The 23,475-nt window shown below is 57.4% G+C and overlaps 3 protein-coding genes across 6 annotated transcripts; 2 read left to right on the top strand and 1 right to left on the bottom strand.

Annotated features, from left to right (window-relative positions):
• Positions 1 to 148: 148 nt before the first annotated feature.
• ARHGEF25 (Rho guanine nucleotide exchange factor 25) lies at positions 149 to 7,143 on the top strand. Of its 3 annotated transcripts, none has more exons than XM_045829354.1 (16): positions 149 to 324; positions 605 to 719; positions 2,972 to 3,186; positions 3,319 to 3,414; positions 3,492 to 3,568; positions 3,752 to 3,818; positions 4,010 to 4,113; positions 4,307 to 4,376; positions 4,489 to 4,578; positions 4,671 to 4,763; positions 4,954 to 5,004; positions 5,198 to 5,275; positions 5,481 to 5,681; positions 5,813 to 5,993; positions 6,284 to 6,399; positions 6,781 to 7,143. In XM_045829354.1, exons 1-16 carry the CDS (start codon positions 226 to 228, stop codon positions 6,898 to 6,900), a joined length of 1,773 nt encoding a protein of 590 aa, XP_045685310.1. In that variant the 5' UTR covers positions 149 to 225; the 3' UTR covers positions 6,901 to 7,143. The 3 variants fall into 3 exon arrangements, with proteins under 3 accessions (XP_045685310.1, XP_045685308.1, XP_045685311.1); XM_045829352.1 differs by having other exon boundaries at positions 150 to 324; positions 6,284 to 6,495; XM_045829355.1 differs by lacking the exons at positions 149 to 324; positions 605 to 719 and adding an exon at positions 1,480 to 2,044 and having other exon boundaries at positions 6,284 to 6,495.
• A 2,159-nt stretch (positions 7,144 to 9,302) lies between these two features.
• Positions 9,303 to 16,106, top strand: LOC123812943 (solute carrier family 26 member 10-like). 2 transcript variants are annotated; one of them, XM_045829881.1, is made up of 18 exons: positions 9,303 to 9,645; positions 10,125 to 10,235; positions 10,752 to 10,909; positions 11,087 to 11,251; positions 11,508 to 11,660; positions 12,492 to 12,574; positions 12,719 to 12,866; positions 12,965 to 13,078; positions 13,802 to 13,879; positions 13,968 to 14,063; positions 14,478 to 14,584; positions 14,695 to 14,764; positions 14,837 to 14,950; positions 15,084 to 15,117; positions 15,197 to 15,279; positions 15,372 to 15,426; positions 15,543 to 15,649; positions 15,954 to 16,106. In XM_045829881.1, the coding sequence occupies exons 1-18, from the start codon at positions 9,303 to 9,305 to the stop codon at positions 15,990 to 15,992; spliced, it is 2,058 nt and encodes a 685-aa protein (XP_045685837.1). In that variant the 3' UTR covers positions 15,993 to 16,106. The 2 variants fall into 2 exon arrangements, with proteins under 2 accessions (XP_045685837.1, XP_045685836.1); XM_045829880.1 differs by having other exon boundaries at positions 15,372 to 15,433.
• Positions 16,107 to 16,205: 99 nt separating this feature from the next.
• B4GALNT1 (beta-1,4-N-acetyl-galactosaminyltransferase 1) lies at positions 16,206 to 22,895 on the bottom strand. Its single transcript, XM_045829882.1, has 11 exons — positions 22,536 to 22,895; positions 21,707 to 21,925; positions 21,002 to 21,166; positions 20,758 to 20,864; positions 20,296 to 20,336; positions 19,973 to 20,153; positions 18,885 to 18,983; positions 18,556 to 18,746; positions 17,934 to 18,074; positions 17,434 to 17,674; positions 16,206 to 16,885 (listed from the first exon to the last, which is right to left on the bottom strand). Exons 2-11 carry the CDS (start codon positions 21,922 to 21,924, stop codon positions 16,668 to 16,670), a joined length of 1,602 nt encoding a protein of 533 aa, XP_045685838.1. The 5' UTR covers position 21,925; positions 22,536 to 22,895; the 3' UTR covers positions 16,206 to 16,667.
• Positions 22,896 to 23,475: the final 580 nt, after the last annotated feature.

Raw genomic sequence — 23,475 nt, 5'->3', positions numbered from 1 at the left:
CACACTTCACACTGGAACCAGGATTAAGGGGTTTGTTGTTGAGCTATGGTTGCAGGGAGGAACAACCCTACCCCTTTTGAAAAGTTTGGCTAGGGTGGGAGTAGGGGCGGAGCCGGGCAGGGGGCGGATTCGTCAGCAGCAACTCCCCGGACGCACGCAGGCCTCAGAGCCCCTCAGCTTCCGTGCCCCTCAGCCCTGAAACTTGGAGCTGAGTAGGGGTCCAGCATGAAGCCCCCGGACCGCCCCGCCCCTGGCCGCACTGACCGGATACTGGGGGTCATGGGGGGCATGCTGCGCGCATGCGCCCTGCCCGGGCAGGAGGGGGTAAGAAAGGGCGAGTATGGTGGGGTTCGGCGGTGTTTAGGGGGCTTCAGGAGGGCTGCACTCCACAACTCAATAACACGGAAAAAGAAATTTTGCGGGGCACTCTCAGGAACCCAGGAATCCCATTAAGAGGGCCACAGCCACGTTCTGGGTGAACCGTTCCCTCCACTCCAGTCTTGGCGACCCTTTGATAACAATGTGCATTTTGACAGCAGGGGAGAGGGGAAGGTCAAGGCTGGGTGTGAAGGGCGGATTCCTTACAATCATTCTATCCCCGCAGCCCCCCGAGAGAAGCCCCCTGGGGCCGGAGGGGACCGAGCCAGAGACTGCCCGTACGGAGGGGGGTCAGAGAGGGGAGCGTGAACGTGAGGTCCCCGCTTGGGCTCTGCAGCCCGGTAAGAAGCTGGCGGTGGGGTGGGGCACAGTTTGCCATCCTGCGCAAAGTGGCGAATTATTTTTTTTAAAATGCTCTTATGGGCATAAAGGTGCACATTTAATTTGCATGAGACCCATTTAATCGTTGAGACCTCCACGCTTCTTCTTGCCCTCTAGTCTGCTGTGCGTCCCCCACGCAGCCGGCCTCGAGCCCCCGCAGGCGGAGTGTCCCCGCGCCCCACCCCTGGCCCCTCGCCAGCCCGGGCTCCGGGACTTCGCCTTAATTGGTGCTTAGCCTCGGCTGGAGTCCCCGGGCCTGGAGGAAAGAAGGGTCCGGTGAGAGGGCGGCACCTGGGCTGTGTTCCCCATTCACGCACCCTTACTGAGGGGCCTTGTCCACCCCTGCGCGGGTAGGGATAGTCCCAACCCCAGGACATCTTCGCACAGGCCGAGGCCGCGTCCACCGCGCCCTTCTCCACCGCAGAGGCGGAGGGGCGACCCGGGCAGACCCCACCACTGGACTTAATCCCCACCCCAGCCCTCCGCAGCCAGAGCCCGCCATGCTGCTAGGAGGGGGAACCGGGGCCGGGGAGCCCAGGATGCGGAGGAGGGGCGGAGGCGTTGGGGACGTGGAGTGGGAACGCTGTGGTGCCGGGGGGAGGGGGGAGGGGGGATTGGGGCGGGAACCCGGCGCTGGCGAAAGGGGGAACCGGAGGGAGAGGGCGGAGCTGGGCCGCAGAAGCCCCTCCCCGCAGCGGCACCGCGGCCGAGCCTGTTATTCGGCTCGCCGCTCGGCCGGAACCCGCGCAGCGCCCGTGAACTCGGGGAGTCAGCCCCCGCCTTCTCCCCTGCCCGGGCCTAGAACCACCCCCAACCCGAGAGGCCGGAGACGGAGCTGGAGCGGCTGCCACATCCCGGCCCAGTCTCCCGCATCACCCCTCCCCTCCCCGCTGGACATCTGGACCCCGGGCCCCGCACCGACAGGGTTCCGGAAACCCTCCCCGCCCAGATCCGCGGCCCGGCCGCGCGCCGCCCGCCCTGCAGAGCCCCCGGCCCTCTCCCAGACTAGACTTCCGCCTACCCCTGGACGCCCCCTCCTCGGTCCCTCCCTCCCCCGCTCCCCCAGCCTGGAGCGGGGGTAGGAGGGAGGGGGGGTGTGCGCCCTGCGCGGTCCCCACCCCGCCCCGCCCCCCGTGACTCCCCCTGCATGGCCGGCTCGGGTGGGGGGTTCGGGGGGGCCCGGGCGCCATGCGCGGGGGGCACAAGGGGGGTCGCTGTGCCTGTCCCCATGTGATCCGAAAAGTGCTGGCAAAATGCGGCTGCTGCATCGCCCGGGGGGGACGTGGTGAGTGTGAGGTCTCCAGGGCTCAGTGTTGAATGGGGGGCGGGCTGAGGGTTCAGGATTTCTGTTTGCCCTGGCCTTAGGGATTTAGAAGCTGGAGACTGTACCTGTGTTTTCCAGGAAATACTTAATAGATGATCTCTAAGATCCCTTCTGCCTGCCAATTTCTAACTAGTTAAGGAAATTGGGGAAGGAGCAGGGCTTTCTTGTAGTTAACTGGGTATCTGGAGACCCCATCCACAAACCTTTTAGGCCTAGAACCGCATCTTCCCTCAAACCCTTTTGCTGAGAATCTACTTCAGCTCTGAAGAGGGACAGAGGGATGGAGGGATGAGGAATGAAGGGGTCTACCAGACGCTTTCTCAAAAATCCCTGCTCCTCTCCCTGAGCCCAGGCCAGAGAGCCCCCTGACGCACTCCCCGCTTGCCCCCTCTGTTGGGTTTGTGCATGTTGGGGAGGTGGGCCGCAGAAGTCTTTTCTTTTTATTATAGTGATTACTGCCGTTTGTGGAGGAGGGGTCTGGGGGCGGCAGATGGGCTCTTAGCTCCTCATACCCCCCTTCTCAGAAAATGGTCTGTACCCACGGGAAGGGGGAGGGTTGTAAGAGAACAGATGGCCACCCTGCACCCCCGCTTCCAGTGTCTGCCCAGATGGCCGCCCCCACCCCCATATCTATGCCATGCTCAGGATGCGGGAAGCCTCCACATGTAACTGGGGTCGAAGCCTGGGAAGCCAGATATTTACTCTCCTTCCTTTCAAGGGTGCCCTGGTGAAATTTTCTGTCTGGGCCAACTCAAATGAGGATGGCAAGAGAGCCTGGGGAAGAGGGGCTGAGCGTGATAGAGGGGAGGCTCTGGGAGCTTCTAGAGATCCTGAGTCTGGAGCTGGAGGAATAGCTGTCACCCCTTTTGTTCCTCCCCACCCCATTAGAATCCTATTCCATTGCTGGCAGTGAGGGGAGTATCTCAGCTTCAGCTGCCTCGGGCCTGGCTGCCCCCTCTGGCCCCACCTCTGGCCTCAGCTCTGGCCCCTGCTCCCCGGGCCCTCCAGGGCCCGTTGGTGGCCTGAGAAGATGGTTGGATCACTCCAAACATTGTCTTAGTGTGGAAACCGAAGCAGACAGTAGCCAGGCTGGACCATATGAGGTAAGCAGGGAGCATCACAGAATGTAGGACATCCCTGAAGGACACTGGGAGAGAGAATAGGTTGAGGGTCACTGGTCAGTGGACAGACACAGCTACTGTCCCTGACCTCTGGCACTTGACCTTGGCCCCTAGAACTGGATGCTGGAACCAGCTCTAGCCACAGGAGAGGAGCTGCCAGAATTGACCCTGCTGACCACACTGTTGGAGGGCCCTGGAGATAAGACGAAGGTCTGAGGAAGTGGTCTGGAGTGGTTCCCCTTACCCAAGAAGCATCCATTTGTTTACTCTCGGATGTTCTTTTTCAGCCACCTGAGGAAGAGACTTTGTCCCAAGCCCCTGAGAGTGAAGAGGAACAGAAAAAGAAGGCTCTGGAAAGGAGTATGTAAGTGTCCCTATAACCCCGCTCCCCTCCTGCCACTGCACAACTTCCAGAGGAAATGTCCCTCACATTTTAGGTTTGAGAATTGGAATTTCCTCTGAGGTTAGCTGTGGTAAGGAAGGGGCTTCTAGTCCAGGAGGGAGGACACGGCTAAATCAAGGATGCGCACTCCTGCTTTCTTCCCAGGTATGTCCTCAGTGAACTGGTAGAGACAGAGAAAATGTACGTGGAGGACTTGGGGCAGATTGTGGAGGTAACTCCCTTTTCCCTTCCCAGATCTGGCCTGACCCTTTCCGTGTGCCCAGGGCTGATTTTAAGAGATATCCTTGATGCTCCTCTGTTCCACCTTCCCAGTCCGCTCTCCATCCTGGACTTGCTGGAGACGGGGTGTTCTCACAAGGGCTCGCCCCACACACCCATGCTCCCACCCCAAACTTCCCACAGGGTTACATGGCCACCATGGCTGCTCAGGGGGTCCCGGAGAGTCTTCGAGGCCGTGACAGGATTGTGTTTGGAAACATCCAGCAAATATACGAGTGGCATCGAGAGTGAGTGGTGGAGCCCTGAGAGAAAGGGGGAGGGGCGTATGTCTGGTTGTCTTGGTGTCCCACGTGTGGCCCAGGAGCTGTTGTTGCCTGACGAATGTTTGGACAGGCTTCATGGGGAACACTACTGGGCAGACAGCCCTAAGTTGCATGGGTGGGGACATTTGACCTACCTTTTTCCTTCGAATCTCTCTAGCTATTTCCTGGGGGAACTACAGCAGTGTTTGAAGGATCCTGATTGGCTGGCTCAGCTATTCATCAAACATGTGAGGCTTGAGAGGGTGGAGCTGGGGGTGGGGCTTGGGGGTAGGTGGGACTCAGCAGATGTGTTCTTCCTCCTCACCCACCCTGCTCTTTCTTCAACTCTACGCCTGTTAGGAACGCCGGCTGCATATGTATGTGGTATACTGTCAGAATAAGCCAAAATCAGAGCATGTGGTGTCAGAATTTGGGGACAGCTACTTCGAGGTCAGTGGCTGAGGTGCTTGGGGGAAAGAGGGGCAGAATCATCGTGTGCAGGCTTTCCAGGCTGCACAACCACCCCGTGTCCCTGTCTCCAGGAGCTCCGGCAACAGCTGGGGCACCGACTGCAGCTCAGTGACCTCCTCATCAAACCAGTGCAGAGGATCATGAAATACCAGCTGCTGCTCAAGGTCAGGAACACCCACCTGTTCCCGGGGCTCACAGTCGCTTGGCACAGCGCTTTCCTCACTTGTCTCCCCAGGGTTCCTAAGTCTTCCTCCAGACTTCCTAGGAGTCTTCACCTGTGTCTTTGGGGAAGGCTGTGAGAGCCTCTGAGGACGTCCTCGGGCCTTCCCTGAGCATTTCTTTTTTACGTCTTAGGATTTTCTCAAGTATTATAGTAGAGCTGGGATGGATACCGAAGAGCTGGAGGTGAGGACTTCTAAGTCTTCCAGGGCACATCACACACACCTTATCTTAGTCTCCTGGATCCCCCAGCTCCTTGGGTGGTATAGTGCTGTCCAATTTTTAGGGGGAGGCTCATCAGGGGTCAAAACATGGTCTGAAGTCAAAATGCTGCTCCTTCCCAATAATGACGATGCTTCTCTCTTCACCTGTGTCCCAGCAAGCAGTGGAAGTCATGTGCATTGTGCCTAAGCGCTGCAACGACATGATGACCCTGGGGAGACTGCGGGGGTTTGAGGTATGGGGATGGAGCGGGAAACCTGAGGCCAGGCCCTCTTCTGCCCGGGTCTGAGTGCTCAGGCGGTCCTTATGGGGAACTGTCCTCTCCTGGTGCTGGCCCTACGGTTGTTTGGGAGTGTCAGGGGAAGGAGCAGGAGCGGGGAGAAAGTTGCCCCTTTTCTCTTCTTATTTTTTGCTGGAAAACCACTGTCCTTTGGTTCTAGGGCAAACTGACTGCTCAGGGGAAGCTCCTGTGCCAGGACACATTCTGGGTCACAGAGCCCGAGGCTGGGGGGCTTCTCTCCTCCCGGGGTCGTGAGCGGCGTGTCTTCCTCTTTGAGCAAATTGTCATCTTCAGTGAGGCCCTGGGAGGAGGAGCTCGAGGTGGAGCACAGCCCGGATATGCGTACAAGAGCAGCATCAAGGTAGGGAGGGCTTTGGCTGGGGTGCAGTGAGGCCTCTGACACGGTGTCTGGCTTTTGGATTTGTTGGAGAGGGCAGGAACCAGAGGTAGCCTGAGGAATTCGGGGGTGCTATCTCCCATTTGCCAATCCAGGTGAGCTGTCTTGGACTGGAGGGGAACCTCCAAGGTGACCCTTGCCGCTTTGCTCTGACCTCCAGAGGGCCAGAGGGGGGGATCCAGCGCTATGTCCTGCAGACTGCAGACCCTGCAGTTAGTCGGGCCTGGGTCAAGCAAGTGGCTCAGATCCTGGAAAGCCAGCGAGACTTTCTCAATGGTAAAGCTCTTACCCTCTCTCCTCCACCTGCTCTCTCAGCCCTTTGACCTCCTAAACCCCTCACTGCCCAATCTCCCAGGCCTGCCCTCTGACCCCGGCTTCTCCTTGTCCCCTGTTCCCACTTTTCCACTACTGGCTCAAGAATCAGTAACTCAGAATCCCTCAAGGCCAGTATACATGGATGACAGTGCTTTGGAGGGAGAGCCCATAGGAGGATGGCCTGAGCAGAGCCCAGAGGGAGAAGACCTCTGTCTGCGGTGACCCTCCTTCTGCTTTTCTCCTTGCCTCAGCACTGCAGTCTCCCATTGAGTACCAGAGACGAGAGAGCCAGACCAACAGCCTGGGGCGGTCAGGAGGGCCAGGGGTAGGAAGCCCTGGGAAAATTCGGCCTGGAGACCGGTCCCAGGTCAGCACACACACACCCATCAATGGCTCTCTCCCCTCCCTGCTGCTGTTACCCAAACGAGAGTTGGCCAGAGCCCCCCTGCCCCTGGAAACACAGGTACGAAGAATGGTGCTCCCTGGTTGTAAGGGTAGAATGGGAAGGGCCTCTCTTGTTCTGGGATCCCCAAATCCCTCTCCCCCATTTCCTTCCTCTCCACCACCTTCCTTTTGTCTGCCCCTTCCTACTTCCCATCTCTTACCTTCCTCCCTGCACTTTAACTAATGGTCTCAGATCAGCTAAGATGTCTGCAGGAGGTGGCTTTTACAGGGGCTTCCATTGAAGAGTAACGGGTGAGGGTGGATTCCTAAATTTTTTGATCCTTCAGCTTGTGCCTTTCTTCAGGCCCTCAGTGACATCCCCCAGACTCCTCGTGACTCTCCTTCAGTTCCACCAGTTCCATCAATTCCAAACACCCCACTCTGCCAGGCCAGACTTGCCAAGTTGGATGAAGATGAGCTGTAACTGGCGAAGGCCACGGGGGTGGTGCTGACTCAGCCACTCTCTTCCCCAAGGAACTTCAGGGCAACCCTTCTGGCACTGCCGAGAAACTCCTCCCTCTTGGTGTCGGAGGTGGGCAAGGCTGGCAGTGATGTCAACTTGGAGGAGGGTACCTAGACTCAGAAGGACTCCTTTCTGTCCCAGTAACATGGGTTCCTTCAGCTTCCACCCCTATGCATGCATCACAGGTCCCCCAAGAGGAGGATATGTGGGTGGGTGGGAGGGCTGGGGCAAGGGCCAGATAGAAATGATTGATTTTGTTTTTTATTTTGGTTTTTTTTTCCTGTTTTCTGATAATAAAGGTTTTGTTATATCACTGAGGCTGCTGTCTTGGCACAGGGAAGGGGAAGCAGCGGTGGGGTAAGGGGGACGAAGTGGTATGGAAGAGAGCAGCTGGCCCTTGGAATCAGTTTTAGCGGGGGTCTGGTGAAAGGAGCAGGGCACAGGCTGCAAGATAAAGGACAAGGCTCTTTGTCTCTCATCCGCAATTGCAGCACTGCTCAGTCCAGACAGGGGGCTTGCAGGCGCTGGAACACCCTAGATCACAGGTGGCAAACACAAGGCCCTCGGCCGAATCCGGCCCTCAGCCTTGTTTTATCTGGCTTGCACCTTGCTTCTACCTGTAGTTACATTTATACAGTCCTAAAATTACATTCGGCCCTCTGAAGGCGACCGAGAGGCTGATGTGGTCCCTGGTGAAAATGAGTTTGACACCCCTGCCCTAGATTTTTGATAAATCCTCCCCTTTACCAAGCCCTTCTTCCCCTCCCATCTGGCCTCTGTTCTAGACCCCACGGAAAGCCCACAGCAGCCTGACTTCCTACCATTCCCCAAACACCCAGATTCTAAAGCACCAAATGCCCAATGTACCTTTCCTTCAGAGGCCTCCATGTTCAGCTGAGGGAGAATGAGACGGTAGAGAGGATGCTGAGTACTATGGCCCCTTCTGGCTCTGGATCTCCTTATTTTTGCTGCCTAGGAAGTCATGAGGCACATCCATGCTGAGCAGGAATGAATTCCTCTTCAAGCCATAGACCCAAGAGTGTAGAGTCCAAAGGGGTCTTCACCCCTCCCAACTTCTGGGATAGCCCCTGGGACAAAAAGCCAAATGTGCAGAGACCAATGTCCAGATTCCCTGTCCTGGGTCCTTGGTCCTCAGTGTGCCCACTTTGTCCATTTGTCCCCTGGGCCTAGTCACGTGTACTTGGGCTTCCTCAGCAGACAATAGACTGCTGGGGTGGAGGTGGGGGTGAGGAGGAGCTGGAGCCTCCCTGTGGGCCTGAGGTCCCTTTGTCTGACAATGGGGGGAGGGACCTTTTGGGAGGGGGACAGGACGTACAGCCCAGATAAGCCTTCTGGGGAACAATAGAAGGAATTGAAGAGGGGAGACCCACCCTCACTGTACCCTACCCCCAGGACTTTGGGGTCAGGGACGGGGACCAGAAGGTGATGGGGAGGGGTGCTGAGATTCTTGTGAGTGGAGGAGGGGATGGGGCAAACAGTAGGATTTGGGAGCTCAGAACCTCTGTATCTCTTTAGGGACCACAGGTGCCATGAGGTGGGTGGGTGGGCAACAAATTGTACTTAATTTAACCACAAATGTGCTTTTGAGTGCCTAATTTGTGAATTGCACTTGAATGTAATAAATGGTGTTTCAGGTTTTTTGGTTTCTAAGAAATAAAATAAAACTTTCCTATCAGTTCTGTATTTTTCCTGAGGCCCTCAACTGAGAATTTAGGCCCAGGCTCTCCCCCGGACATGTGGGGTGATGGTTCTCTGTCATCCCAACACAAGTAGCTGCTTCTCATCTCAGCTGTTTGTGAAACTAAAGAGGCCGACAGACCTCATTACACTCTCTTGGGGGCAATCTGTGCTCCAAGAGGATTTGGGTCCAGAAGACGGAGGGACTGGGGCTAAAATCCTTTGAATTTTCTTGCTTAGGCAGGGAATGCAGTGTCTCTAAGAATGACCTGTAACCCGAGAGGAGCCAGCTTCTGTGTTCTCCCAAAGTGTAGATTCAAAGGGAACTCAGGGTGAAGAGGCAGAGAGTGAAAAGGCTTAGAAGTGGAAAAAAGTCAGAGTTGGGTGTTGCGGGTGCGCTTGCCTTTTGGGCTATCCCTCTGGTCCCTAAACCTTTCCACAGCCACCCCTGTAGCAGGTTCCAGAGCGTGCGATCTCGCCTAGGACATCTGAGGAAACGCCTGAGACACCCCCTCCTCAAGCAGCACTGTCCTGCTTGTAGAGGGTCCCCAACAGAGGGCGCCCTCCGGGGCCGGATTGGACCCTGCTTCAGAGAGGCGGGACCCAGGGCTAGCGGGTGGAGGAGTATTTAAGCCTGGGCGTAGTTGGAGGTTGCTAAGAGCAAAATGAGTGGGCTACTGGGCGCCAGGACCTGCTCGAGGCCAGGAGAGGCCTCCGACCTTAAGTCCCCTCTGGGTGCCGAGCTCAGGGAACCTCTCACCGAGGCCCGGTTCCAGCAGCTCTTCGGGGGCGCCGAGCAGGAGAGGGAGCTACTGGAGGAGCCCCGCTGGTCCGGGCTGTGCAGACGGTGGAAGCGGCGGGCCCGCGCCTGTTCCGGACCGGGGGCGTGGCGCCTGTTGCTGGCGCGGCTGCCCCCACTGCGCTGGCTGCCCCGCTACCGTTGGAGGGCCTGGCTGCTCGGGGATGCGGTGGCTGGAGTGACTGTGGGCATCGTTCACGTGCCCCAGGGTGAGCGGCCCCCACACCAACCCGCCAGGGCCGCAAGCTCTAGAGGGCTTCGGGGAAGCGAGGTGGGCTGGGACCCCGGGAGCGAGGTGCTGGGTTTGTGTGGCTGAGGTTCGGAGTCGGGGACCTGAGGCCAGGTTCTGGGGAAGGACTATGGAGCTCCATCAGATCCCCACCCCCAGATCCCCTCATCTGCGCAGTCCGGCGAGAAGTCTTGGCCACTTTCCGGCTCAGCGAACTGGAGAGAGGCACAACCCCTGCCCCCCAGCACTCGGCCGGACACGGATTTGTGCCCCTGACCACCCAGCGACCTCCCACCAGGCCCGTTAACCCCTCGGTTCCCTCCTGAGACGAGGTTTAGCGTCTCCTCGCCAGCCTCTGACAGTGTGGGAAGGGGCGCAAATCCGTGTCCGGCCGAGTTCTGAAGCCGGCACCCTCCACCCCTCCACCGCAACGGAACTTTCATCCCACTTCTCCCCCAGGCATGGCTTTTGCCCTCTTGACCTCCGTGCCCCCAGTGTTCGGCCTCTACACGTCTTTCTTTCCCGTCCTTATCTACACCTTGTTGGGCACTGGAAGACACCTGTCCACAGGTGAGTGACCCAGTGACATCTATCCTTGTCTGTGGGGTGAAAATAGACTGGAATTTGAGGCTTCTGTTCTTGTAAGCCCTCTAGCCCTTTCCCCTTACTCACCACCACGCCCTTGCCTGACCCTCTGACCCAGGCAATGCTTGTTGGGGGTGCGAGGAGGTGGCAATTTACTGGGACTTTTCTCCCCATGAAATTTGCTTAAAATTCTGGGACTTGGAAGAGGGGAGAAGAGATGCGCAGTCACCCAAAGGGGCACGCAGTCCGCGGGGCGTCCGCACGAAGAGGCAGAGATTCAGTCTGGGGCCTGTTTTTGCCGGCTGGTGCCCCCTGCTAACCTCCCTCACCACGGGCGCCCGGCTTCTGCGCCGGCCGAGCCCTGCGGGTTTCGCCTGAGCAGCTGCCTTCCGCGGGAGCGAGGTCTGATGCCCACACACCGGCAGCAAGCGCACAGCCTGGGCTGTCGCTGTGCCCCGGACAGCACAACTGGTCATTTCTACGTTTGCCCTCTGGTCCTAGGAACGTTCGCCGTACTCAGCCTCATGACGGGCTCGGCCGTGGAGCAGCTAGTGCCCGAACCCCTCGGGGGAAACTTGAGCGTAACCGAGAGGGAACAGCTGGACGCTCAGCGCGTCGAGGCGGCTGCGGCCTTGGCCTTCGGGAGCGGGGCGTTGATGGTGAGGGAGGATCCTGGGGGATCCCCGCTGGGCGCCCGGGGGAATCGGGCCAGAGGAAAGGGTGGGATGCGTCTGCCGCTCGCAGGTCTTGGCAGGAGAAGTGCGCGAAGAAGGCGGCGCACTGCGCTGCAACTGGTCTGCTCCTCCGGTGGTGACTGCGCATCTTCTTCCCGGCAGCTGGGGATGTTCGCGCTGCAGCTCGGCGTCCTGTCCACCTTTCTGTCAGAGCCAGTGGTTAAAGCGCTGACCAGCGGGGCCGCGCTGCACGTGCTCGTGTCCCAACTGCCCAGCCTTTTGGGGTTGCCCCTCCCTCGCCAGATCGGCTGCTTCGCTCTCTTTAAGGTGGGAGTGGAGAACAGCGGAAAAGAGGCTTCTAGCAGTCCCGGGAAGAGGGCAACCCGACAAGGAAGGGAAGACAAGCGGATGGACAGTGTGTGACGGGGTGGGGGCGGGGGCGGGGGAAAGGAGGTGAGAACCAGGAGGCTGAACGAGGGTCGCCGTGGAGGTGGGAGAGCAGGCCTTGCCTAGATCTGCTAGGTCCGCGCTGGGGGCAGTCGCCCCTGGCTCTGGGCCCTCGGCTCACCGGCCCTGCCCGCAGACGCTGGCCGCTGTGCTGACCGCGCTGCCCCGGAGCAATCCGGCCGAGCTGACCATCTCTGCACTCAGCCTGGCGCTCCTCGTGCCAGTCAAGGAATTGAACGTGAGGTTTCGAGACAAGCTACCCACCCCGATCCCAGGGGAAATCGTCATGGTGAGGATGGCTCCTGCGCCCCGCAGACCTTGCCTATCCTGTAGGAGCTGGCCGTTACCGCCCTCTAGCGGAGTAAAGAGAGGTCACAGCCGAGAGGTCCTGCTTACGCATATACCCTGTGTTTTGCCCTGTATAATGCGCACCCATGGTATGTACTCATTAAACCCATGTACAACGCGCATCCTTATTTTTCCCTAAAAATTTTGGGCAAAAAGTGCGCATTATACACGGCAAAATTATTTTCTAGGCTTCTTCCAAGAATACTTTGACTCCTCCGGAATCCCTCCCACACACGTTTCCACTTCTGTGGTGGAGTCTCCTCTGCACCTCTTAGAACGCCTTCCTCCTCCTCATAGCGCTCCCGCGCGGTGTCGCTCGGCGCAGCACATCCACGTCCTTCTCTCTTTTCTCCTGACCCTTCACTGTAATCCAGTTTATTTTCCTCTCCACCCACATCTACATTTCTCTCTCTCCCCCAACAAATAAACGTCCCACGTCTCCACAGGTACCCTATCTATCTCCAGGCATAGCCAAGCTTCCCTACTTAGAATGGCTCTGTTTTGCCTCCTGATACCCAATCCCTCCCTCCTAGGAGCCCCCCTTCTCCTCCCATCCATCTCTCTCCACAGCCCCAGGGAGGTGTCACTCTTCTTTTCATCCCCACTCTCCTTCACACTGAATCCATTGTCAAGCACCCACCCCGAACACATCCCAGCTCTCCCAGGTGCTAGGCTCCGGCAACCACCTGATCCTGTGTGTTGATCCTCTCTCATGTTGAGCCCTTCTAGCCTCTGCCAGGGGGCCCATTTCCTCTCATGCCGTCTTTCCCAGGTGCTTTTGGCCTCCGTGCTCTGCTTCACCTCTTCCCTGGACGAGAGATACAACATCCAGATAGTGGGGCTGCTGCCTGGAGGGTAAGAGAGGGTGAGAGGATGCAAGCTTTCTCTTACCACACCCCTCCCACCCGACACCTTTTGTCCTGCTCCACTCTTTTTTCTCCATCTTTCCTATAATCCTTATACCCAGCACGTTCTTACCATGGACCCCTGTCCCTCCAGATTTCCCCAGCCTCTCTTCCCCAACCTGGCTGAGCTACCCAGGGTTCTGGATGATTCACTGCCCATCGCACTGGTTACTTTTGCTGTGTCTGCCTCCCTGGCCTCCATCTATGCAGACAAGAATAGCTACACTATTGACGCCAACCAGGTGTGACTCCAACTGGGGACTCCAACCTCATTCGGGAGACAACCCCCTATGTTATCCCCCATGGCTTTGTCTCTCTCTTCATCTCACTGTATCCCCAGGAGCTCTTGGCGCATGGTGCCTCCAACCTCATCTCCTCCCTCTTCTCTTGCTTTCCCAACTCGGCCACGTTGGCCACCACCAGCCTCCTGGTGGATGCTGGTGGGAACACACAGGTAAGAGTGCATCCTTGGGTGCATCCATGGAAGGAAAGGGGGGACGTTCAGGTGCCGGTGGTGGCAGTGGTAGAGAAACAGATGGGAGCTATACAGAGGAGGCCAGACTCTGAGGGAGGGTGAGTGGGGGATGGGATTATCTAGATGGGAGAGAAAGAAGAGAACGAAGTTCCATTAAGACCTTTGTAAACTGGAAGCATGGAGACAGTTTACGGTGCCCCGTGTGTAATTCAAAGTAAAAATAACGCTAAATTGTAAAATAAATTTAAGAGACAAAATTCTGATTTTCTTTCGTAAGGACCTTTTCTTTTAAAAAGAAATATCACATATCAAAGTCCCTGCTAGTATTTTTATATTTTTGGTTTCCGTTACTTTGTCAGTGCACTAAGCATGTGGTTAGCCTGTTTGTAGGGTAATTCCCACAGTGGCTTTTAAGATGGAGGCTCTTAAGTGACTTTTAAGCGGCTTTAAAAAATAGACAAGTTGACTACATCGAGGGGAGACTAGTGAGTGAGGCATTTAATTGTGGGAAAGTGAAGGGAAGGTGTGAATGGCAGAATAGCAAGAAGCCCATGGAAGAGAGAGAAATGTTTGTGCGGAAGGGGATTTAGGAGGAGAGAGGTTTTCAAGGAAGATGAGGCCAAGTGGAGAGGGAGACCACCTCCCACACGAAGGCGGCTGAGTTTCCCTTCCTTCTTTGCTTCTACCCATTCTTCCCTGTAGCTGGCAGGCCTCTTCTCCTGTGTAGTTGTCCTATCCGTGCTGCTGTGGCTGGGACCCTTCTTCTACTATCTGCCCAAGGTAAGGAGCAGAGAAAGTGTGGGGGTGGCAGGAAGGGCGGTTATATTCCAGGATATTGGGGTGGCTAGTTTGTGTCTTCTGTCCCAAGGCTGTCCTGGCCTGCATCAACATCTCCAGCATGCGCCAGATGTTCTTCCAGATGCGGGAACTTCCACAACTATGGCGCATCAGCCGCATGGATTTTGTGAGAAATGGCAGCATTACCCCCGATTGCTCCCTCCCACTCTTTCAGCATCCCCAGCCTCTGTCCTGGACCAAAGCCTAAGTGTCATGGTCCTGAGTTCTGCAATCCACCCATCTCCGACGCGCATACCTCTTAATTCCTCCCCTCCAAGACAAGGTTGGGGGTCGGTGTTGAACCCTTTCAGACCTGAACATTTGTGACTCTCCAAGAGATGCAAGGTCTGAGGTCACTACATCTGGTGTGTATCCACTGTTGGGTCAATCCTGTCCCTTCCTTATGTCTTTCTTTCTGCCTCCTCCCGAGCCAGCCCTCCCCATCACTTGCCCAGGCAGTCACTGCACCCCGGCTCCTTTTCCTTAGCAGTGAGGGCCTGGCATTTCTTCTGGGCATTTCATTCCCATCTGTGTCCTGCAGGCTGTGTGGATGGTCACATGGCTGGCTGTAGTGACCCTGAGTGTGGACCTGGGCCTGGCCATAGGTGTGGTCTTCTCCATGATGACTGTGGTCTGCCGTACCCAGAGGTGGGAATAGAGATGAGGAGAGCCGAGATGAGGGAGGGGAGACAAAAGAGTGCTTGGGGTGACTTTGCAGCCGGACCAGGCTGGGGATCTGACCCCAGCTTCCTGTCAAGGGTGCAGTGTGTGGCACTTGGACTGGCTGAGGGGACGGAGCTCTACCGGCCACTCAAAGAGAGCCCCAAGGTAGGTGGGCCACAGCCAGAGAAGGAAGGAAAGGTTAGACCTGGGTGTTTCTCTGACCCTCTGACCCCTTAGCTCCTCCAGGTGCCAGGGCTCTGCATCCTCAGCTATCCAACACCTCTCTACTTTGGGACCCGTGGGGAGTTTCGCCGTATGCTAGAGTGGCATCTGGGGCTTCGAAGAGGCAAGGTGAGGGTCAGAGGGGAATGTGGTTCCTCTGGGAGTGGGAAGCAGGAAGGTTTCTGAGGGGGATTATTGTGCTCGAGGTGCGCATGTTCATGCTTGTGCCTCACAAGTTGTGACCGCCCTTTCCTACCCACAGGCGACTCCAAAGACAGTCGGCCCACCTGACGCAGGTGAGATGGCATGCCAAGGAGAGAGATTTGGGCATAACCCATGGAAGCATCTGGGTACTCTTGCCTTCTCCCATCCTAGTTGCTGAGCCTGTCCGAGCAATGGTCCTAGACTGTGGTGGTATCACCTTTGCAGATGCTGCTGGGGCCAGAGAAGTGGTACAGGTGAGGGAGGGGGTAGGTTGAGGAGAGACTCCCTTTATCAGCCCACGTGTACTACCGGATGTAGGCTTTAACCCACTGCCCCACCTCCGCAGCTGGCCAGCAGATGCCGAGATGCTGGGATCCACTTTCTCCTGGCTCAGTGTCATGGTGAGAGGTGTGGCATGTGGAGGGACCTGGAGACTAGGGAAATGACTGGACACGTTGGGGAGGGAAGAGGACAGTGTGGACTTAGAACCTGAGAGCCGGACCCCCTTTCCACACAGCCTCAGTGCTGGGGACACTGACCCAGGCAGGACTCCTGGACAGAGTGACCCCAGAGCAGCTGTTTGTGAGTGTCCAGGATGCAGCTGCCTATGCCCTGGCGAGACTGGTGAGGGGGCAGGAGCAACGAGAATGGAACCAAGGAGGTGCTGGGATGAGCGAGGGAGGTGTGAGTCAGTGGCTGAGGACGCTACAGAGGGATTAGGGAAGGGGGCTGAGGAGTGAGGTGGAGGGAAGAAATGGTGAGTTAATTTATCAGGTCTAAGCCACAGAGAATGGCGCCAGCTATGGGTGAAGAATGAGGAACTAAAGATTCCAAAGGTGGTAGTGTTCCCCTCAGAGGACTGCCAGATCCTGGATGAGGAAGTGAGGGATACTTCATCTATTCCTGAAACGTTCCCCCACTTTTCCAGGAGCTCGCTGGTCCGAAGACTTGCACGGTATGGGTCTGACCCAGTTACTTGGAGTATGGAGGGCTCAACAACGTGTGTGTGAGGAGGGCCTTGCCCCTGAGCTGCCTTGCTTAATGTAACTAATAAAACGAAGCTGAGAGCCTCTGGGATTCATGAAGTGAGTCTGGGTGTCTGCATCCAGGCCCCTGGTGCCCCTTCCTCCATGCCCACAGCATTGCAGAGACACAACCAAGAATGGTTTTCACCTGTGTGTTCACTAGCCCTCACCACAGCTCCAGCCATTCGTTTTCTCCATGGGGGTGGGGCTGCAGCCGGTTCACAGTCCTGGATCCAGAGATGGGGGAGGGGCACAGCCCTGGGAGTATGTGTTGGGGGCTTCCCCCCAACTCAATCCCCAGGAGGTGAGCGTTTCCACTTTAGGTTCTTAGAGTCCTTTGGGCTCTTTGGCACTTGGAAAGTGACCCCCAACCTCTCTGAGAAGGGGTGGGGGGAGGACTTGGCACTGGCTGTGGGATGAGTTATGGCTCCATCATGCCCCTGGGCACTCACAGAAAGGAGGAGTGTCACCAAGACAAGCCCCTATTTGGGATCAGCTCCAGAAGGGAATCAGGGACAGTCAGTGGAGTGGTCACTGGGTGGTGGGGTTTGCTAGAAATTCCTGTCAGGGACAAGGAGGCAGGCTGGGCCGGACAGTTGGAAGGCCCTGAGTGGCTATCACTCCGTCGTCATGCACTGCAGCCGGTGTTTGAAGAAAAGCAGGCGGTGTTTGGCCACCTGACTTTCGTCCAGTGATCCCGGGTAACGGTACCGGGCGTAAGTCTCTGTCCCAGCATCCTTTGCTGTCCAGGGCAGCTTCAACTTGGATGCATGATCCACAATGACATCTGAGCAGGAGCCCACCCGGAGGGAGCCAAGTCCATCCAGGAAGAATTCTGGGGGTGGAGGGAAGGGGAGTACACAATGAAGGGCTTTGAGGGTGCAGGCCAACCTTTAGGGGAAACTGAGATTTGGAATATGGAGGGTGAACATGCAAAGACTCCATTTCTAAGCATCAGGGGAAGTAGCTTGGCGTGGAGCAGAGGTGACATGACAGTGGTAGGGAAGTTCAAGGTGGACCCAGCAGCTGTGCTGGGTGTGAACGTGGGGTGTCGGACACGTAATCACACACACACACAATCTCATAATGTTTTAAGTAAATTTACGACTGTTTGTTGGGCTGCATTCACAGCCATAGGGGGCTGCATGCAGCTGGCCCACCACAGGTTGCACAACCCTGGCAGGTGTGCAGGCCCGGAGGTGAGAGCTCCATCTCTTGCTCCAGCGCAGGTCTTAGTAAATCGCAGAATTGTTCTAGGGGCCCCGGGTGGCAGCCGTGGGCTCCGTGGGCACGGGTAGGAAGGAGTAGTAGGTGCCCTTGGCGCCTTGCGTGGAGCCTCACCCAGCGCCCACGGGTACCCTGCCGGAAGGGGGAGCCACTCACCCAGGTGCGCCACACGGCTGAGGCGAGGGTCGAAGCCGACCTCGCGCACTTTGTCTGTGCGCGCGAGGAAGAAGTTGACCACGCCGTCAGTGACCACACAGCCTGGGAAGCCTAGGAGCTTGTGGTGGAAGCCGCGCCTTTGCCGGAGGCAGTTCCCGCGGCCTGGCGCGCCGGGCTCCACGGTCAGTAGCTGCCGGTAGGTGGTGGCGAAGCCGGAGATCTCGCGCACGGCGCCCCCCACCTGCCGGGAGTGGAAGGGTGGCTCCAGAGGGGGCGGAGACTGGAAGGGGGTAGGTCTGTGCTCCCTCTGCCCCGGGGCGGTTACCCTGCCCCGTCCTTTGCCGCTCTACCCCTCAGGACCCGGGTAGTCCCCTAGGCTCTTCTTCTTCATCCTCTCTTGTCCCAGGGCTGGTTGCTCTCGACTCCTCTCCTCAAACGTGGTCTTAACGCCCTGGAGGCCCTCCTTCTCCCCCCGCCCCATCCCGCGGCCCTTCCCTTACCAGGTCCAGCGGCGTCCGCTCCAGGACGTCTACAAGCCTCTCCAGCCGCGTCCGCGCAGTGAATATGAAGTCGTCGTCCACCCACAGCACGTACTTGGTGGTCACTTGGGACACAGCCAGGTTCCGGCCTGCGAACCAGCCCTGGTTAAGGGTATGTATGGTTGGTGAAGCTGTAGGGGTAGGACATAACCCGACCCCCACCCCCGCCACCTTTTCTTTTCACTCTTGACCCCTCTCAACAGCCTGTATCCCTCTCCAAACTTCAAATTGTTTTAAATGGGGAGCTAGGTAAAAAATGCTATTTCCCACTGTCAGAGGTTCTGAGTTAGTGTTTTGGGGGAGAGTCTTGGAATGCATTGAATTCCTGCGTGCATTCATTCAACTATTTCTCACGCACCCACTAGGTGCTAAGAACCATTTTAAGAATGCAGCGGGAATAAGATAGACACGATTCCTCCTTTCACAGAGCTTACATTCCTTCCGGAAGCCTCTCCGTTAACTGGCACCCCAGTGATTTCGAGGCGGATAATAGTGTTATCACCACTCTGGAGACCGCAGATTGAGCGCGCGCGCCCCCTCCCGGTGCCTTCGGGTGTGTGGTTCAGACTTGCTCGCTGCGCACCTTGCCGAAAGGCATGAGATAGTGCTCGATGTGGGGACCGTTAATGATCTCTGGCTTGTCGCTGTCGTCGGCGATGACCACAGTGACCGTCGGGTAGAAGCGGCGGATGCTGGCGATGAGTGCCCGCAGCCGATTGTAACGAAGGAAGGTCTTAGTGGCAATGGTGACCAGAGCGCTAATGTTGTACTGGGCTGGGAGTGAGGGGCAGGGTTGGGAGCAGACAAGGAGAGTGGATAGTGAGGAGCAAAAAGGCATCTTTCCCGTGCAGGCTTCTCCCAACTTGCTCCCCACCGGGGCTCCATCCATGTCCCTGCGTGCACCAGCCTCACCTCCCTGAGATAGAGACCCAGGTGGGTACAGCCGAGGGTTGGGGGGGTGCCTTATACGGATGGTGAAGGCCACTTCATGTCCCTCGGTGGAGAACCGGACTGGGAAGAAAGGGCATGAGATGTGGCTCTTAAGGCTGGAACAACATTCTCTTTTCAGTAAATAAATATTTAAGTGTTTATTCAGCCCTTCTAGGCCCTGGAGGATAAGAACACAATGTTCTTACCTCCACGGAAGTTACATTCTAATGGTGGGAGAAAGGAAAGAAAACATCTAATTAAAGCTAACCTTTACTGAGCATTTACTATGGGCCAGGCACCTTGTAAATTACCTTAAATATATGGACTCATTTAATCCTCCCAATAGCCTTAGTAAGTAGATTCCTACTACAGAAAAAGAAAGCACAGAGAAATGAAGTAATTTGCCACATTTAGACAATAACTAAGCAACAAAGCTGGACTAGGAAACTAGTCAGTCTGGTTCCGGGTTAAGTAAATTTAAAAAGTTCATATACTGTTAAGTATTGAATGGAAAATAAGACAAGTAATGTGATAGTGAAGAGGAGACATTTGAGCTGAGATTCAAAAGACAAGAAGGAGCCAGCCATACGAAAATCTGGGGGAAGAGCATTCTAGGCAGAGGGAACAGCAAGTGCAAAGTCCCAAAGTGGGAGCAGGTTTGGTGTAGCAAGCCTTGGAGAGAAGCAAGAGGGCTGTGTTAGGCCCCTTTTGCTAGAAGTGCAAACATTGGGAGATAAAGCCCTTTGCCCTGTAGAAGTGGTGGGCTGGGAATGGAGTTTGAGTCTTCTGGCTCCTGGGTCATGTCACTTCCTGGGGCCCCCATGGTTGGCCTGAAGAGGGAACACATCCAAGGCTCAGATTTCCCTCTGGCCTGCTCTGGCCCCAGATGAACAAAGGCCTCTTCTCTCCCTCCCTGGCCCTGCTGGCCTAGCTGAAATGCCCATTGTGTGACTGGGCAGCTCTGGCCATTGCCCAGTGTCTCCCACACCCTCTGCCATTTGCCCACTCCAGCCTCTCTGAGTTCTCTCTGTTCACCTAGGCTGCCCCTGCCTTCACCCAGCTCCTCGCACCTGTGTCTGCTGTGTTTGCCTGGTAGCTTTGGCTGCTGTAAGTAACCAGCTGCAGCTGCCGATTGAGTTGGTCCAGCCCTGGGCTGGCGAGGGTGAGATTTTGTTGCCCCTCTCCTGTGAGGGTCACTCCAGTCACTTCCCCTGCCACGTCCCAGGTACCCAAGGAGGCAGTCAGGTTCACCTGGAAGAGGGTATTGGACAATGCGGCGTTAGCCCCAGACCTACCTTTCAACTCCCTGAACCCTCCATCCCTCCTTTGGCAGCCATATTCCCCTCCCAGCATCCTGCCCACTTGGCTTCCCTGCCCTCCTGTTTCTTCTGACCTGGTATATCTCCTGACCAGAAGCAGCCTGCAGACTCAGCCCTGGGAGGAAGGAGGACGAGTATCACAGACAGCTTTGGTGACTTCTTCCCGCTTTTGCCACACACAACACAGAACCTCTCCCCCATCACTGTTGTTGGGCAGCTGGGCACAGTGTGGGAAGTAGCCTAGAGTAACACATTTTTATCTCCTTCCCATCAAAGCAGTAGCTCTTATATGGTCTGCCTTACCGCATCCACGTAACCTCTGGTTAGTCTGCAAACAATAGATTCTTGTCTCCAAACCTCTCCAGCTAATTCCTGCAGCCCAAGAGTCCCTTCTGCCCCCATCTCCAGACCTCAAGCCCCCTTTCATCAGACGTCCTGGTTCCCATTCCAAACTTCCCTCATTCTTCCCCACCCCACCTTGGGATCTGCCACTCCCACAGTGGCTTAGGTCATCCCCTAGGACATTTCTTCCCCACCTGGCACCAAGATGCTCCTGAGGGGCTGTACCTCCACACCCTGCACGGGGTATTGTAGGGGGCAGTTGGCAGGAGCGATTAGCAGCTGGTCGGCAGCAGAGTGGCTCCTGACGGTGGAGGAGAGGGAGAACGGGGGGGGCCCGGCAGAGTCAGCGGGGGCTGGGCTCTCCCTCCTGTCGCACCCACCCCCAGGCCTCGCGCTGCTCTGCCACTGCAGAGTCCTGCTCTCCTTTCGCGCTGCTACCTTGACAGGAAGGCCTGGAACTCCTGCTCCCTCACGGCAGAGGCAGCCTTCAGATCCTCAGGGTCAAAGGCCTTGGTGAAGTCAATGGCTTGGACCTGCCTCTGGAAGGGGAGGCGAAGACCCCCCGCACTGGACTCACAACTGCAGTTGTTTCCGGACAGCAGCCTGCAGCGGGGAGGAAGGGTCATCAGAGCCCGACCGCACAGCTCCCTCCATCCCACGAAACAGTCACTCGGCGCCCCACACCTTGCCCCTTCAGCCCTGCCCACCCGGTATCTGTCCCCCTGAACACCGCTCTTCAAAGAGTCCCCAGGAGGAGGGACCACGAAGAAGAGGACCTATTCCCTAAATCTGGATTTCACAGAGATGCAGAACAGGGCCAGATCGCTAGGATTTCAGGGTTGTCCACCTAGCCACCATTGGGGCCGCATCTGGACTCTCCTCTCAGGTGGACACCATCAAGACATCAGCAAGTGTTTCAGGGCCATCCTCCGACTGGACACACTCTCTTCCCCATCACCATGACATTGTTCAGAGAGGGAAGATTTCCCCCCAACCCAAGACTCGGTAGCTCCTTCCACCTCCCACTTCACCCCCACAACCAGCGGAGAAAACCCAGGCATCAGAACTCGGCAGTGGAGGAAACAAGAGCTCCCCCCACCCCCCAGGGAGTGACGCACTGCCGCCGCCACTCCTGGCACTCACCCCACCACTTGCTCCTTGATCCTGACCCGGATGTGGGCATAGCGGGGCTCGGGGGCGAGGTCGGGCAACTCTGGCCTGGGGGGGCCCTGTGCGGGCGCCCACAGATTAAGAGGTACCCGGAGGTGCGGCGCGTCCCGGGTCCTTGCGTAGAGGAGCCCCAGCGAGGCGCAGGCGAGCAGCAGAACCAGCACACAGAGGGCCCTGCGGCCCACCCGCATTCTGGGTGGGCGGCAGGGCGTGGCAGGGTGAGACAGGAGCCGAGGAAAGGCATCGGCAGACCCTTGGTGCCCCCGCCCACGCTTCCCAGGGCGCTCTGCACATTCTGCGCGCCAGGATTGACACAGCCGGTGGTTGCCCCCGCCCCACTCCGCACACTCCCGTCACTCCCTGGGCCTTGTGTCTCCCAGCCTCCTTTCTCCTCGCCCTCTCCTGCATCCCGGTTTTCTCTCACACCCGAGGCCCAGCATCTTGATGCGAGGGACCTTTGGCTGCGGGGGTTTCGAGGCGGCCGCGCATGAGTAGAAGAGCTTCTCTTTATTAGAGCAGCGGACGTCCCCAAGCCTGTCGCACCCCCCGCCCTCCTAGCCCACGAGTCAGTTCCCCCTCCCCCAGTTCCTCGGTCCGAACATCACCTGGCCCCGGGGGTGCTACAACGGGTGGCTCCACACCTTGCCTGTCATGAAAATGCAGAATCACTCCCGCGCTACTAGGTGCCCCGGGCGGAGGTGACCGGGTGAGTGGCCTCCGGCAGTTGCGCTAGGGGACAGTAGCCCGGCGAGCGCGACTCCTCCCACCTCCAGCTCAGTCCTCACCCGGCCTGGGCACTGACCTGTCTAACGCTCTGAGGCCGCCGCAAGATTTTGATCCGGGCTGCTCAAGGTTCTCAGCCCCGGCCTGGGGGTCTTCATGGGGCTGGAGGCGGCCGGATGGGGGAGCCGCGCGTCAGCCTTTGAGCGTGCGGGATCCTCCTGCCTCCCCAGAGCGCTCGACCCTGCTCGCCTTCCGATTCTCGGCGGTTTGTAGATAAAGGCGCTGGGGCCGTTCTGGGCGTTTTCTGCCAGGGTGGCGAACGGAGTTGAGAAACCAGCCCCAGGAACAAAGCCAGGGCTCCCCTGCACCCTGTCCCACTTGCCCAGGAGGGCTCACGCCGCCGCCCGGCTCTTCTGACCGCGGCGCCGCTGGGCTCAGCTTCGGCTACGCGCGGGGAATGCGGGCGCCTTCTGGTGGGAGCGGAGGACATTGCGGGGGGGGGGGGAGGCGGGGATGCGAAGTAGATGCCCGCAGGTCCTTCTCCCTGTACGCCCTCCCCCACCAGCCCCCAGCCCTTCGCTTCTGAACCCCGGCATCTCAACCCTCTGCCCCCAACCCCATTCTCTGCCCTATGCGTTCTCAGCCTCCTTCTCATGGATTGTAGGCGTTGATTGGTGTTAATTTTTATCATCAGCTTTGATATCTTGGTTTGTCTTTTGTTCGAGTTTCTTGTGTGTGTGTGTGTGTGTGTGTGCGCGCGCGCGCGCGTGTGTGGGTTAGGGTTCATTGTAGATGACAGAAACCACTCTAGAGGATTATTGCTGGGCATTATGTGATTTACAGTGTGGCGCGGGGGTGTTGGCTTTGCACGGGTGATAGTACAATACCTTCCACAGGCTTTTGGAAGTACTTGGGGCATTTTTGGTGGTCACAAGGACTGGCAAAGCTACCGGCAATTGGTGGGCAGGTGTCAGCTAAGCTAAATGTCCTACAATGAATAGAACAAGACTATGCAAGAA

The sequence above is a fragment of the Phyllostomus hastatus genome, unplaced genomic scaffold (genome assembly GCF_019186645.2).
Source record: "Phyllostomus hastatus isolate PE091 unplaced genomic scaffold, TTU_PhHast_1.1 phas_scaffold_93, whole genome shotgun sequence".
NCBI classification, from domain to species: Eukaryota; Metazoa; Chordata; class Mammalia; order Chiroptera; family Phyllostomidae; genus Phyllostomus; species Phyllostomus hastatus.
Note: the sequence above shows the minus strand (reverse complement) of the source record. Positions and strands in the feature narration are given on the sequence as shown.